General features: G+C 39.7%; 1 protein-coding gene across 3 annotated transcripts; it reads right to left on the reverse strand.

Annotated features, from left to right (window-relative positions):
• Positions 1-383: 383 nt before the first annotated feature.
• LOC116737259 (uncharacterized) lies at positions 384-13,068 on the reverse strand. 3 transcript variants are annotated; one of them, XR_004342761.1, is made up of 5 exons: positions 9,380-13,068; positions 5,650-5,883; positions 4,525-4,670; positions 1,374-1,503; positions 384-1,110 (listed from the first exon to the last, which is right to left on the reverse strand). XR_004342761.1 is itself a non-coding variant. In XM_032590308.1 (4 exons), exons 2-4 carry the CDS (start codon positions 4,654-4,656, stop codon positions 764-766), a joined length of 609 nt encoding a protein of 202 aa, XP_032446199.1. In that variant the 5' UTR covers positions 4,657-4,670; positions 5,650-7,320; the 3' UTR covers positions 384-763. The 3 variants fall into 3 exon arrangements, 1 of the variants encoding a protein (XP_032446199.1); XR_004342762.1 differs by lacking the exon at positions 4,525-4,670; XM_032590308.1 differs by lacking the exon at positions 9,380-13,068 and having other exon boundaries at positions 5,650-7,320.
• Between the last annotated feature and the right edge of the window lie 420 nt (positions 13,069-13,488).

The raw sequence follows: 13,488 nt of genomic DNA on the forward strand, positions 1-13,488 counted from the left end.
TCTTTGAGATTTTCAAACACCCTTTATTGTTCTTGTGATAATGAAAAATATATTATCCATCTGTCTTTCTAATCAGTATGATTAGTTCCTGATTGCTCTTTACATTAACTGTCATTTATTTATTTTTCTTTTCTTTTCTTTTCAGGACAGGCTTTACTTTTGCGTTTCTGCCTGGTGGGTGGTTGTGGTTAGGTGCACTAATGAAAAGCTTTTCTAGCCCTTCATTGGTACAAGAACTGCTGAAACATAAAAATACCAAAAAATGAAAATAAACATCACTAAAAAAAGATTATTTCAAACCATAATATTTTAAATGTTAGTTTTAAGGATTCGGATTAAGGACCTGGTTACTTGTTGCAAGTGTACACAATCAACACAAGCCATCCACATCACTTACTGTATTACATATTGTGACATAACATTATGTATTATGTTGCAAAGCAAACACTACTGAAGCATTGCAGTAACAGCGAAGCTGAAAGTGACATTTTCCCATAATGATTTGTCAAAGAAACTCAATAACAACTTTAAACCACAAATGCATACATCATATCAAACTATTATTTCTAAGTTATCCATTCATCCAAGTGTTATAGGCAGGCCTATTGATTTCCACCCAGTGAGAGAAGGGATCAGAGCAGCTTTTCTATTTAGGGCTGGTGTTTACTTTCAGCAGATGATAATAGACTTTTCATGGTTAAGTGTGAAATTTGACTGCAACAGCTGTGTCACCTGTGCGAGGAGGTGTGAATTGGATTGCACCTCATTGTGTATTCTGTCCTACGCCGGGCGGTGAGACCGGCCGCTTCTGCTCTGCACCTAATATGATTGACTGCCCCTCTGTCTGTTGACTAATGTAATTGTTTGCAGCTATTTTGGGGGGGGGGACTTGATCAACATAATTGGCAGCGGTTCCTCCTTGGTCACGGTGAGATAAGTCGCCTCCCAGGCGTAGGCAGCCGCAACAGGCTTGAGACGGAGCTGCAGAGTGGAGAAGCCAGATGGCCTGCCGATGGTAGGCTAGCCACACCAGCAGCAGCAACAAAGAGATGAGGGAGAAGCCAACCACCAGGCTGACAAAGACCAAAACCAGATCCAGTTGTGATGGATCTGAAAAATCCCACAGAAAAATAAACAAAAAGTATTTCTTGGTGAGCTCATAAAGGGCCAAATACACAGTATATATTTCGACACACAGAGCCACTTAACAATATGGCTCCATTCTTAACACTCTTGTTGACAAATGGCATAGTCATCTCTCATTTCCCGTCCTGGAGCATCTCCAGTCTATGCTGTGTTATCTCAGATTGATTGTCTTTTTTGTTGTTGTTGTTTATTGGTTTTTGGGTTTTTTGCACTCAGCTAATAATTACCTATCTCCAGGGGGAAGGTTGAATTTTTTGCTTGTTTCAACACCGGCCCAAAAGATATGCAATTTCGAAGATTGACCGTGACAGTGTCTGCACCTTCAGAAGGAAACACACTCCGCTGCTGAAGGCATTGCTGCAGAAAGAATAAAAAAACATATATAAGAGTAGGAGATATGTTAGAGTAGCTGGAACCCATGAAGAAGGAAGGTTGTATTGACTGCCAATTACAGAAGAAATGCAATAACAATCTATGTAAATATTTATCAGTGTATATTTTAAAACATTTCAGTAGGGTATTTGTTGAAGCCTCTATTTGATAGACAGCATGGAAAAAAGAGTTCACCTTTCAAAGTGGTGCTTTCTTTTAATCATGTTGTGAAATTATAAATAGAAGGGTTATTTTATTAAAAAGAATCAATAGGAACACACAATTTTAAAGAAACAATGTAAAAATAAAAAGGAATGTGAATATCTTTCTTTGTTCACACCTGCAGGTTGTTGGTGCGTTTTGCATCATTTCCCAAATAACCTTCACCTCAAGTTTGCTGATGATCAGACTTTCTGTAGAAAAGAAAGTGGTACAGTTCCAGCAACCGTAAGTTCTCATATGTTATGTCTGTGTATACCATATGTGGAAGGACCCACCTTCCACCTCTACTAGTACTGTAAAATGTGTTATTTTTGCTTTTTGAGATATTTTACAATCTTTCATGTTGTCAGACAGAAGCAGTTTAAATGTTTACTTGATTCTAGCATTCTGCCTGGACTTTTGCTTAATCACAAAGAATGTAGTTAATCAAAGATTAAGCAATTATCTTTTTACGCAGTCGCAGGCTGGTGTGGATAGATATTTCACTTTAATAAACAAAAGATCAAGTTATCTTTGTTTCATAAAATTTGTTTTATGATGTGAACATAAACCGCTGTATAAGGTAGTAAGAAACAAAAATGCACACATTTAAAACTGACTGCTAAACATGAAAAAAACACGCAGGGCTCTTGGCGTGACACTGTCAATGCAACAAGTAATTTTTTTTTTTAAAGTGACATGTATAAAAGTGCTGTGAGGATGTTTGTGTCTGAGAAATGCAAGTGATCTATTCACACAGAAAATGACAGAAATAAAAATAGATATTGAACAAAAACTAAAATTAACAACAAGATTGAAAGAAAACATACCTTGAATGTTTTACTTTGATATGCCAGTTTCGCTCTGTATAATTTCTAAGAATGTATTGTTTGTTTTACTCTGTTCATTTTAGAAATGTATCCCTGACTCGTTGTGTCTTATCTTTTTTGAGGTGAGGTAAGACTTTGGGACTTTATGAAAAGAATAAAATCTGGCATTTTTTGGCACAGCCTGAGTAGGATCACAGGCCTGAGGCCAGAATGCGAACAGAGTCTGCTTCGGGAATGACCTTTTTTTGGTTTAAATTATATACTCATTTGTACTCTTAGATTTTGTACCCTCTGCACAATACTCTGTTGTACAAAAGTCAAAAATCTAACTTATTTTGTTTACTTGTTTTCCACAAATAGGTTTTTGATCTTCTTATGATTTCAGAACCAAAATAAGAAAGTCTCTAAATTTTTGCTTTATCAAGTCTGGACTTTATCAAGCTGGACTTTATCAAGTCCAGCTGTGCTCACATATCAGTTCTTACAGCAGTACACAGCTAAATATTCCAGTAGACGATAGGCTTATTCACATATATAAAATTGTCCATGTTTTCTTTATCAATCTGTTTGTTTATTTATCTCAGGGGGACTTAAAGGAAAACAGGTTTAGGACAGAAACACATCTCTCTCTCTCTACTTCTCACACATAATTCTGGGGTATCCCAAATCATTAAAAATGCACAGAGCATTTCATCTATCTACACATTTTGTGCTCCATCTTTCATTGAATGACACAAGAGGAAACTTGGCACTGCTCTACTTGAGGAAGATACTAAACCCCAGAGAGAGCAGTCCACCTTTTTTCCCTCTTGAGAAGAGGAGCTGACTAATGTTTGCTGCTTCACACTAGACTGCAACTCAGCTAACATCATGCTTAAAGACAATAATGGAGCCAGATCATCTGCAAAAAAAGTAAAATGAGACCCTCAGGATTCCGGAACAGATTCCATCCCCTCAGAACTATCCCTTGAGATCCTGTTGATAAATAACCCACACAAGATTGGAGATAAATGGCAAAGTCCAATCCACACAGGTAAAAAACTCAGCTATGTACATGACTTTAGATAACCAAGTGGATGGAAAAAGCCCATAGAAAATGGCCTTAAAGGGGGACTCTGGCTTGCGTGGATGTTCAGACATGCACTTGTAGAATTATGTGTATGCAAATCAAAGAAAAATAAATAAATTTTTTTTTTGCATGTATTCAGATTTAATGCATCTGGAAATTTTGTGTGTGTTTTTAAGAATGTCTCAATGTGAAAAAGAGTGAAAGTGATTTAAACAGCTATTCAAACCAGAAAAATAAATAACTAACCATCAAATTCACACTGAGACCATAGCAGTATTCAAGACTTGGCTGTTCTGAGATCTTTAGAAGTGCTCTTTAAAAATAGACCTCTGAATGAGTCTCCAGAGTTTTTCACCCGGCTTCACATTCAGGCTGAAAGACGTGCTTGTCAGATGATTCACAGTTTTCTATTAAATCAGACGAGTCACTGCAACAACACTGAGTTATAGAAGTTGGTATCAAAGCATCCGCATCTTTTGCTACTCATAAAAAAAGTGTTTTTGTTACTTTGCAAAGCGCTCTTTCATCTTAATGTCATGTTTTAGACTGAGTCCTTGGGTGTCAGTCAGAATGTTAACATTAGACTCTGCTAAACGTTTTGAAAATCAGCTTCCAGAGAATTGCTATGACAAGATTTCTTTATACTAACTACATATTTTATTTCATTTTTGATTTACAAAAAGCAATTCAACTTTGCGTATTTTAGCACATATCAACCCACCTTTGTCTCCCCTCCTTTCTCTCTTTCTTATTTATTCCCCAAAGCCAGTTCATTCTCCATCTGCCATTCTCCACGCTTCATAGCGCCACACTTTAGCCTGTTACATTTAAATCACTCTCAGCTCATTCTTTCATTCCCCTACATTCATTGCACCGCAGTGCTCTGTGAACCCACTGCAATCTTACCCTTTCACAGTCAGAGTGGTTCCTCAGACAGACACTGAGATCACAGTGTAGGTACACCACTGAGTAATTAATCATTTGGAAGAGACTGATGGTAAAACTGGCACTGGTTGACAAGGTGCTGGGCAGCAGCATGATCCTCTCCTGGTCTGAGAGAGAAGCACAAATGGATTTTATAAACTTGGTTGAGACATTCCTCTTGAAATCAAACGAAGGCTCTGTCGTCTCCAGAAGCCAAAGCCGCACTGATTAGCAGACATGAAGGCGGCAATAGAGTGCAAAAAATGATCAATATTTAATATTGGTGAGAGGTGAAAGCTTAATAGAAACAAATCATATCAGGCAAAGGTCAGCGTTAGAGTTATAATGCTTTGACATTGGTATAATCACATTTACTAAGGATACTAATAGTAATACTGGAAAACATTATTGAATCTTATACTTGCGTTGGATTTCTTACAATCCAACTCAAGTTCTTACAATCCAAGAGTTACTCTTAACCCTTAAGAGTAACTTAAGGGTTACTCTTAACTACTAATTAAGTGGCTTAATCAGTACTTAAGAGTAACCCTAAAATGAAAGATCAAAATTACTTTTCCAAGAGAAAATTTTGTAAAGCTGTTGTTTTCTTGTTTAAACAAATATGAACCCTTTGTTTATTGGCACGTTGACACACTAGTTTGTGCATTTAAACGACAATGTGTCTGAGTCTCCAGGATAGCAATACATTTCTATCTCTTTTTCCATGCTGGCACGAGACAACATCAAGCTGCTCATGTTTATTAAAAATATTTAGCTATTAAAATATGTTGTTGATGTTTTCTTAAGTGATTTACCTTTATGAAATATTACTTCTTTTGTAAATAAGCAAAATTTCTCGTGTTCTAATAACCAACGAAAATCAAACCACCTATGTCTAGTTCATATATATATATATATATATATATAGATATATATATATATATCTATATATATATATATATATATATACACACACACACACACACACACACACAATTTTTGCCTAAAATGTTGCAGTTTAACTTTACTTTCAATGAGCTTTTCAGGTCACAGAAAAACCCAACACAAAATCTTTTCATCTGCCATTTTTGACTCATTCCAGTTTACCTAAAAAAAAAGCAGCAGGTAGAGTTGTTGAAGTCCAGCTGACGTGTTGGTGACAGGCAACAGACGGTGACGCCAAGGTTTATCTGACTGTTGTTTGTCTTCAGATTGATAATCACTCTGAGGTTCCCTCGGGTTGGCACCACATCACCAGGCTCCACACTTGTTCCCATCTTCAGCCTCATTTCTGCGGTGTAGTTTCCACTGCCACAGATGTCATCTGAAATTTCTGTCACACTAGTAGTAGATCAATATTTCATTATTGTTCGCGATTTGTAATGGGATTTATTGTCTATTTTAAGTGATATTTATGTGAAATCTTCAAAACTATTTCATTTATTCTCACCTTTTTCATAATTATATCTTGCCATATTCCCTTTCAAACAGCAAAATTTGACTTTACAGATAAAGCATCATACAATCCATCACCATAGACGCCCTTATAGGACTAATGGTAATCTTGAAGTGTATGAATTTAAAATTTGTTGCTGCTGTAACCACAAAAAAGCCTCTTTGCAGAAAGAAACAACCAACAGCCTGCTGGCAGCCTTCTACATAAACCACAGACTCTGGTACTTTAACCCAAATTGCGATGTCATTAAGCTAACATGCTAACACTAATAATATTTAGCAGTTGTTTTTTTTCCATCATCATAATTAAACAATGACCAGACAGACAACAACTACTTGTGAGAAATAAGAACAAAATGTCATAATGTCCAATGAATCCTTATAAAAATGACTGTTTCGATTTCTGAGATGAATGGCAAGAATTATTACACTTTTATACAGTGTTCAAATTTTTTGAGATGCACTAGTACATGGCAGATGCTGAAATACTTTGATGTACACAATTTCACAGCACGGTTTCTACTCTCTTATATAACATTTGTTGTGAAGCTCCAGCAGAGTTTCCTGTGGCGTGCCAGTTATTTCAACACAGAAATTACCTGTCTTATTGACTGCATTCTTGTGTTTGCCCTTGAGAGATGTACCAGAAGATAAAAGAATAAGTGAGCAGAGAATAAATAAAAGATGGATAATGCATTGTCATTAGGATTGTGTCAGCAGGAAGTTTGTTTCAGACAAAAACAGAGTCGCTGTTTAATAAACAAATGAAAACAATTGATGCTGAAATCATTAAAAACTAAATGCAGAATCCATATAAGATTATCTACGCCATTTTGCATCAGTATTTAATTTGTAATTCCCTTTAAATAGATTTTATTTATTATTTGTAGTTGGTTGTATCAATTAGTCACTGTACGGTTGAGAGAGGAGTGGGAACATCTAAGGTAAATGCATTTACTTTGTCACTTTGCATTCAGTGGTTAAAATGATTTATGATAGTAATTTATAGAATAGTCAACAGCTCAGCTCTGTTCCAAATGTTTACCAAGCACTCAGTGCAGTCTGACCAAAATCCATTTCAAAAGTTCAAATATTTCAACCCCTCAAGGTAAACCTAGGGAGGATCCACAGAGAGCTGTTTTATTTTGTTTCATTTTTTTACTTTCACAGAGATGCTCACAGAGGAAATGAAAACATCTGTGATGGACTTGTGTCTGTATTCAGAGATATTTGATACAATAACGGCAGAATTTTCCACCTGCTGAATTTAGCAGCAGTTTGTTAAAATCATCGAAAAAATAAATAAAACTACAGTAAAATTTTGCATTTTTAAGTGAAGGTTCAATAAAAAAAAATTATTAAGTAACTAAAAATGTGTTTAATTAAGTAGTTCAATTTTCAATTTCCATCCATCCATCCATCCATCCATCTTCTTCCGCTTTATCCGGGGTCGGGTCGTGGGGGTGGCATTTTCAGAAGGGAGGCCCAGACTTCCCTCTCCCTTGCCACTTGTTCCAACTCCTCAGGGGGAATCCCAAGGAGTTCCCAGGCCAGCCGAGAGACATAGTCCCTCCAGCGTCTCCTGGGTCTTCCCCGGGGCCTCCTCCCGGTGGGCTTCCCCCGAACACCTCACCAGGGAGGCGTCCAGGAGGCATCCTGACCAGATGCCCGAGCCACCTCAACTGGCTCCTCTCGACGTGAAGGAGCAGCAGCTCTACTCTGAGTCCCTCCCGGATGACTGAACTTCTCACCCTATCTCTAAGGGAGAGTCCAGCCACCCTACGGAGAAAACCCATTTCTGCCGCTTGTATCCGCAATCTCGTTCTTTCCGTCATGACCCAAAGCTCATGACTATAGATGAGGGTGGGAACGTAGATCGACCGGTAAATCGAGAGCTTTGCTTTTTGGCTCAGCTCTCTCTTCACCACGACAGACCGGCACAGTGCCCGCTTCACAGCAGATGCTGCACCAATCCGCCTGTCGATCTCCCACTCCCTTCTTCCCCCATTCGTGAACAAAATCCCGAGATACTTAAACTCCTCCACTTGGGGCAGGACGACCCCCCGCCCCCCTGACCCGGAGAAGGCACTCTACCCTTTTCCGGCTCAAGACCATGGCCTCGGATTTGGAGGCACTGATCCTCATCCAGGCCGCTTCACACTCGGCTGCGAACCGCTCCAGCGAGAGCTGCAGATCACGACCTGATGAAGCCAATAGGATCACATCATCCGCAAAAAGCAGAGATGCTATCCTAAGGCCACCAAAACGGATCCCCTCAACACCTTGGCTGCGCCTAGAAATTCTGTCCATAAAAGTAATGAACAGAATCGGTGACAAAGGGCAGCCCTGGCGGAGTCCAACTCTCATCGGAAATTAGCCCGACTTACTGCCGGGAATGCAGACCAGACTCTGACATCGGTCATACAGGGACCTGACAGCCCACATCAAAGGGCCCCGTACCCCATACTCCCGGAGGACCCCCACAGGACTCCCCAAGGGACACGGTCGAATGCCTTCTCCAAGTCCACAAAACACATGTAGACCGGTTGGTAGACAATTTAAAAATTGTAAATATTGTACTTATTTCTCTTAATCTTAGTAATTTTGGCTTACAGTTAAAGAGAATCCAGAATGTTTTGTTTTTCTTAATGCAGGAATATTGTGTTATAGCCATATCATGGGGAAGAGTGCTTGCTTGACAGTTCTCCTGACTCACTGACTCCCTCCACAAGCATGGTAAACCACAAAACAAGCCCATAGCTAATGGACCTTTGTATCCAGGCACATTCATTGAACGTTTAGTAGTTGGTAAAATCATGACATAATAAGATGAAAGCGCAACACAGTAACCTCAGCCTTAAAACTATTGTGACAGAATTAATCTGGTCAGTGTGGTCCTCATTTCAAGTAAAAGTAAATGTTGCCTTGGATTTGGAAAGTAAAGTCTCAGACTATGGAGAAATAATGGAGATGAAGTGATGGGACGCTATGTCATCTGGTGACGTTGGTCCACTGCTGAACAGTGCATCAAAAATACTTTTTGAGAAGCCTTTTTTTTTGTAAAAAGAATTTTGTTCAATTTTATATTTGAGCTATGTGAGAAACATTTTTAAATGAGCAATTATTAATAATCAAAATAAAGATGAACATGTAAAATGTGTTACTGTGTACATTTTAATTCACACCTTGCTTTTAAAATTACTATAATAAGTAATTTTTTGGACAATACTGTAATTTCTACAGATGCAGCTGTAAATGAAATTCAATGAATCAGTGGGCTGCGTTAGAATATCTGGCATACTTAGTATAAAATGCCCCTCTACCTTTCTTTAATCTGTTACCAGGTTAATAATAGAAATGATAGAAGACGTAATAACATTACCCAGAGACATACTGATGAGGTGATGTCCTTCTCCTTTGGTTCAGCCTTGGGAGCTCTGATTTAGTCTGCGGCTCTGACACTAACAGCCTGCTCCCAGACTCTGGGCTTGCCGTCTCGTCCTTAGCATGGGCACGCGGTGACCTACTGACATTTTGTTCTGCCAGCATCCTGGCTCTGCCTGCTCTTCTGTCTAATTGTGTTTTGGTGTTTCCTTCAACAGGCAGCGTCTTCTCAGTGGACTTTATTGTGGTTTCCACAGCAGCTGCTCCAGACTCAGACAGTGTGCCCTCTGTTGCAATAACTCCAAAGGTATTCTGAAAGCATCTTTGTGTTGTTTTCGTCACAAACCGAGTCCACTGAGGTGTGTCTTTGTTTTCCAAATGAACAGTTTCATCTGATGTACTTTTGGCCTTTGTTGACACTGTGTCATCACTGGTGTAGTCCTGTTCCCATTTACTGGTGACTATAAATGCAACACTTTTTTTGATTTTCCACTTGATTTTCTAGGTACAGAGCGATGAAAGCTCCAGTTGCTTCCGGACTTTGTTTTATTAGCATTTTGGGCCCGGAAATTATTTTTTTCTGGGAATCGAGTTTTGAAGATTTCCTTTGTAGGATCAATCACGACTGCCTCAGTAGTTTCATCAGACTTTGTACAGCCATTACTGCTACAACTGATTTTATTAACAAACTCTGTGGGTGGGATCTCTGCATGAGGTACAAAATCTGTCACATGTCCAACGACTGGTTGGCTTATTGAAGTTCTTTTAGGCAACATGTGCTTCTTATGTTTTTCTACCCAATCTTGTGAGTGCTCTCCATAAATATTCACAGGAAGAGGAACTGATTTAATACCTTAAAGTGATAAATAGCTCATTTGTTCAGAAGCTGCAGGTGTTTGGACATATGACTCTTTGGCTCTGTGGGCCATCTCTGAAAAGTCAGACTCTGCTATATTAATAACATGTGATAATGCAGTCATAGAAAGCAGGGCATGCTGGCCTTGTTCGGCAGCTCGTACAAGAATCTCCTCCTCTGGCTGCTCCTGCACACTATGTGTTTCCATTGTTTTTATTCTCGAAACAGCGGGGGTGAGCTTGTCAAAAGTGTGAGTTATGGGAAGCTCTCTCTGAGTCAAAGGATTGGTATGAGCGTAGGGTCGAGATCTGTGCTCAGCTGCCTTCTGAGTTGACTTCTTACTGTCTGGCAGAGTCCCACTCGCGGCCAGCAGAGATTTAAAACCTCTGAACTCAGCGGGAGTCTCTGTGAGAGAGACAAAGTCAGCGGTTTTATTTGCGTTTATATGAAATTGAGAAATAATGTGTCTTGCTTGGTCAAAAGTCTGGTGTGTTATTTTGCGGATTGCACGGTCAGTGCTTGAATTCATATTTGTAATCATGTCTGACTTGTTACTCTCACTCTGCTGTGACAGAGACTGGCTGTCGTGCCTTATATTCGTCTTTGCCAAGCGATGCTCAACATCAAACAATGAGTTAGGCTCATCATCAGATTGTATTTTAGGCCTTTCGGGAAGATTATCTGTCTGGAAAATCGTGGCGGTGCCAACTCGATCAATTGTGTCAGCATAATTTGTGTCGCGCCCAAATTTCCCATTTGTAGCCATTACAGTGTAAGGCATGGCTTTTTCTAACTCAAAGCGATGATGATGCTTTGCAGTCATAATTATATTGTTTGCTTCATCTTTGCCACCAGCAGTAGAAAGGTCATTCTGTTTAGTCTCATTCTTAGTCTGAAGGGAAGTGGAGTTGAATTCATCAGTGTCATTAGCAACATGTTTACTCCTGACAGTCGTATGTTGATCCCCTGTGACTCCATTTGAATGTTTCACAACAGAGGTCATCATGAACATAACATTCCCTTTCTTTTTTCTTTGACTTGTCTCACCAGTGGCCGCTAACAAGGACTCTCTGCTTTTGGATCCAGGGACAAAGTGGGCCAGCTGTGAACTAGTTAGCTTCTGCAATCTGTAGGTTACAGTCAACCTGTCACCACTTAACGTCCTCAGTTTCATCATCGGTGACATGCTTTCGGGAGAAAAACGATTGATTCCTGTTGCAGGGATCACTGACGACGTCCGTGCCTGTGGAAATCTTTGCTTGTTTTCCACAGCAGGAGTATGTAAAGTGTCTGGATGCGATGCCTGCTCTGACACCCTGGAGAGACATGTCTGGCCTGGAGTTATGTTAGGGCATGAGGAGGAGGAGTGACTCCTCTGAGTAGCAGACTGCCCTCGGTGAGGCTGAAATGGGCCCACAGAGATGCGGGGTTTAAATGACAAGACTGTGACTGTGGGTATCTTTGTAGATGAATCATCATACCTCTGCTGGTGTATGGATGGCGTAGCATATTCTGCATGCCCTTGCTCATTCGCTGTATGTAAAACTGGTTCGGCCCTCAGAACAGAATAGTTCAATTTATGCTTATGATCTGTGTTGCTCTGAATAATTGATATATTGAGAGAACTGCTCACAATAAAGTGGGACTTGGCTCTCTGAAATCGGGTTGTGAGTGAAGGCTGTTTAGCTGTGTTAGCAGCACTCCTGCTTGGGGAAATAAGTGGCGTAAACATAGAAATAAATCCAGATATTTTTGACACTGCAGCAGCAGGAAATTTAACCTCAAACTCTTGAGAACTTGTTTCCTTCAGTGGTAACATAATGTCTTCTTTTGGAAGCTACTCTTCCCTTAGATCTGGTGCCTGGGATCTTACAGATGGGTGTGGCAGCTGGAAATTGCTTGTCACCTAAAAAGAAAATGACTTATTTGTTAGGTCTCTTATTTGTGAAGCATTTTCACCCAGATGAATACCCTTGTGCTCAGAGCCGTCCAACTCTTTAATCAAACCATGATAGGAAGACAGCTTTTCAACAATGCTCTCTTTGTCTCCGTTAAGTTCTTTCCAATTTGTTGCCGGTTCAGGGGGAACATTTGTCACATCCTCCTTCCCAATATCCTTGTTAAATTTTCTGTCCTCCCCACTTCCAGCCTTTTCTCCTTTTTCCTCCAAAAATTGTCTCTGCTTTCCAGAAGTATCCAGGGTTGAATTCTGCATATTTATTTTAGTTACACCTTCTCTTTTGGCGCCTCTCTCATCCTTGACTTCACCATGTTGTGTATTTTTGTCATGTCTCAGAAGTACATGCTCTTCTCTGCTTGTCTTGGTGATGAACTATTTCATTTCTCCAGCCTCTCTGTATGTGCTTTGGTTTATCTCTGCTGCTCGTTTTTCAATTTCAGGATCATCTAATCTTAATAATTCCTCCCTTTTGTTTTCCAGGATTTCATCATCTTTGAGAAACATTTTTGTAATTTCTCTGCTGTGGTTGCTGTTGGACTGAAGTGTGTCTTTGTCCTTGCTTTTAGTAACTCCACTCAAAACGCTTTCCTGCTCATCTCCAAGTGTCAGATTGTGAATGTTGTGTAAGTCTATTAATTTGCCATCAGGCCTGTTGCCTTCAGAATTCCTCCCCTCAGTGATTTTTGATTGGGCTTCTTTCTGTTTCTTATTGAAAGACATACACAGCCCAGTTAATGCCGACTGAGAGACGTCAAAGTCAAAGACCTTCAAGCTAACTTTTCTTGTAGCAAAGGTTGTAGTTTGTACTCTGGTCATAGCTGTCGCAGTCACTGTTGTTTGGAGATTAGCAGGAGACTGTTTATGAGTGACAGTTGCAAGCATAATTGTTAAATCCTTCGGTAACAAAGTCAATATTGACTGTTTGGTCTGAGATGTAGGTTTAGGTTTTGTTTGGCTGTTTGATACAGAGATGAAAGTCCCATCTTTTCCTGTCAGAAAACAAGACTTGAGATTTTTGACTGTGGAAACAGTTGGCCTGCAAAGGGTGAAAGGTGTTATTGCAGCAAGAGCTTCAATCGAGTTCATTCTTGTAGGATGTGAAGCAGTGCCATGAGCATGACCTTTTGGGAGAGGACTGTTAAAACTGCTGAGGGGAGCAATGAAAGGTGCATTGGTCACTGGCCCAGTGCTGATGTCCTGATTTTTCAAGCTTGTTGAGAGACTGTGGGAAGCCTTTTCCTTCCTCTGAGTGAAAGGCATTGGATTTGGCTGAGGCTCCCACATGGAGACA

This window comes from Xiphophorus hellerii, chromosome 18, assembly GCF_003331165.1.
Source record: "Xiphophorus hellerii strain 12219 chromosome 18, Xiphophorus_hellerii-4.1, whole genome shotgun sequence".
In the NCBI taxonomy this organism is placed as follows: domain Eukaryota; kingdom Metazoa; phylum Chordata; class Actinopteri; order Cyprinodontiformes; family Poeciliidae; genus Xiphophorus; species Xiphophorus hellerii.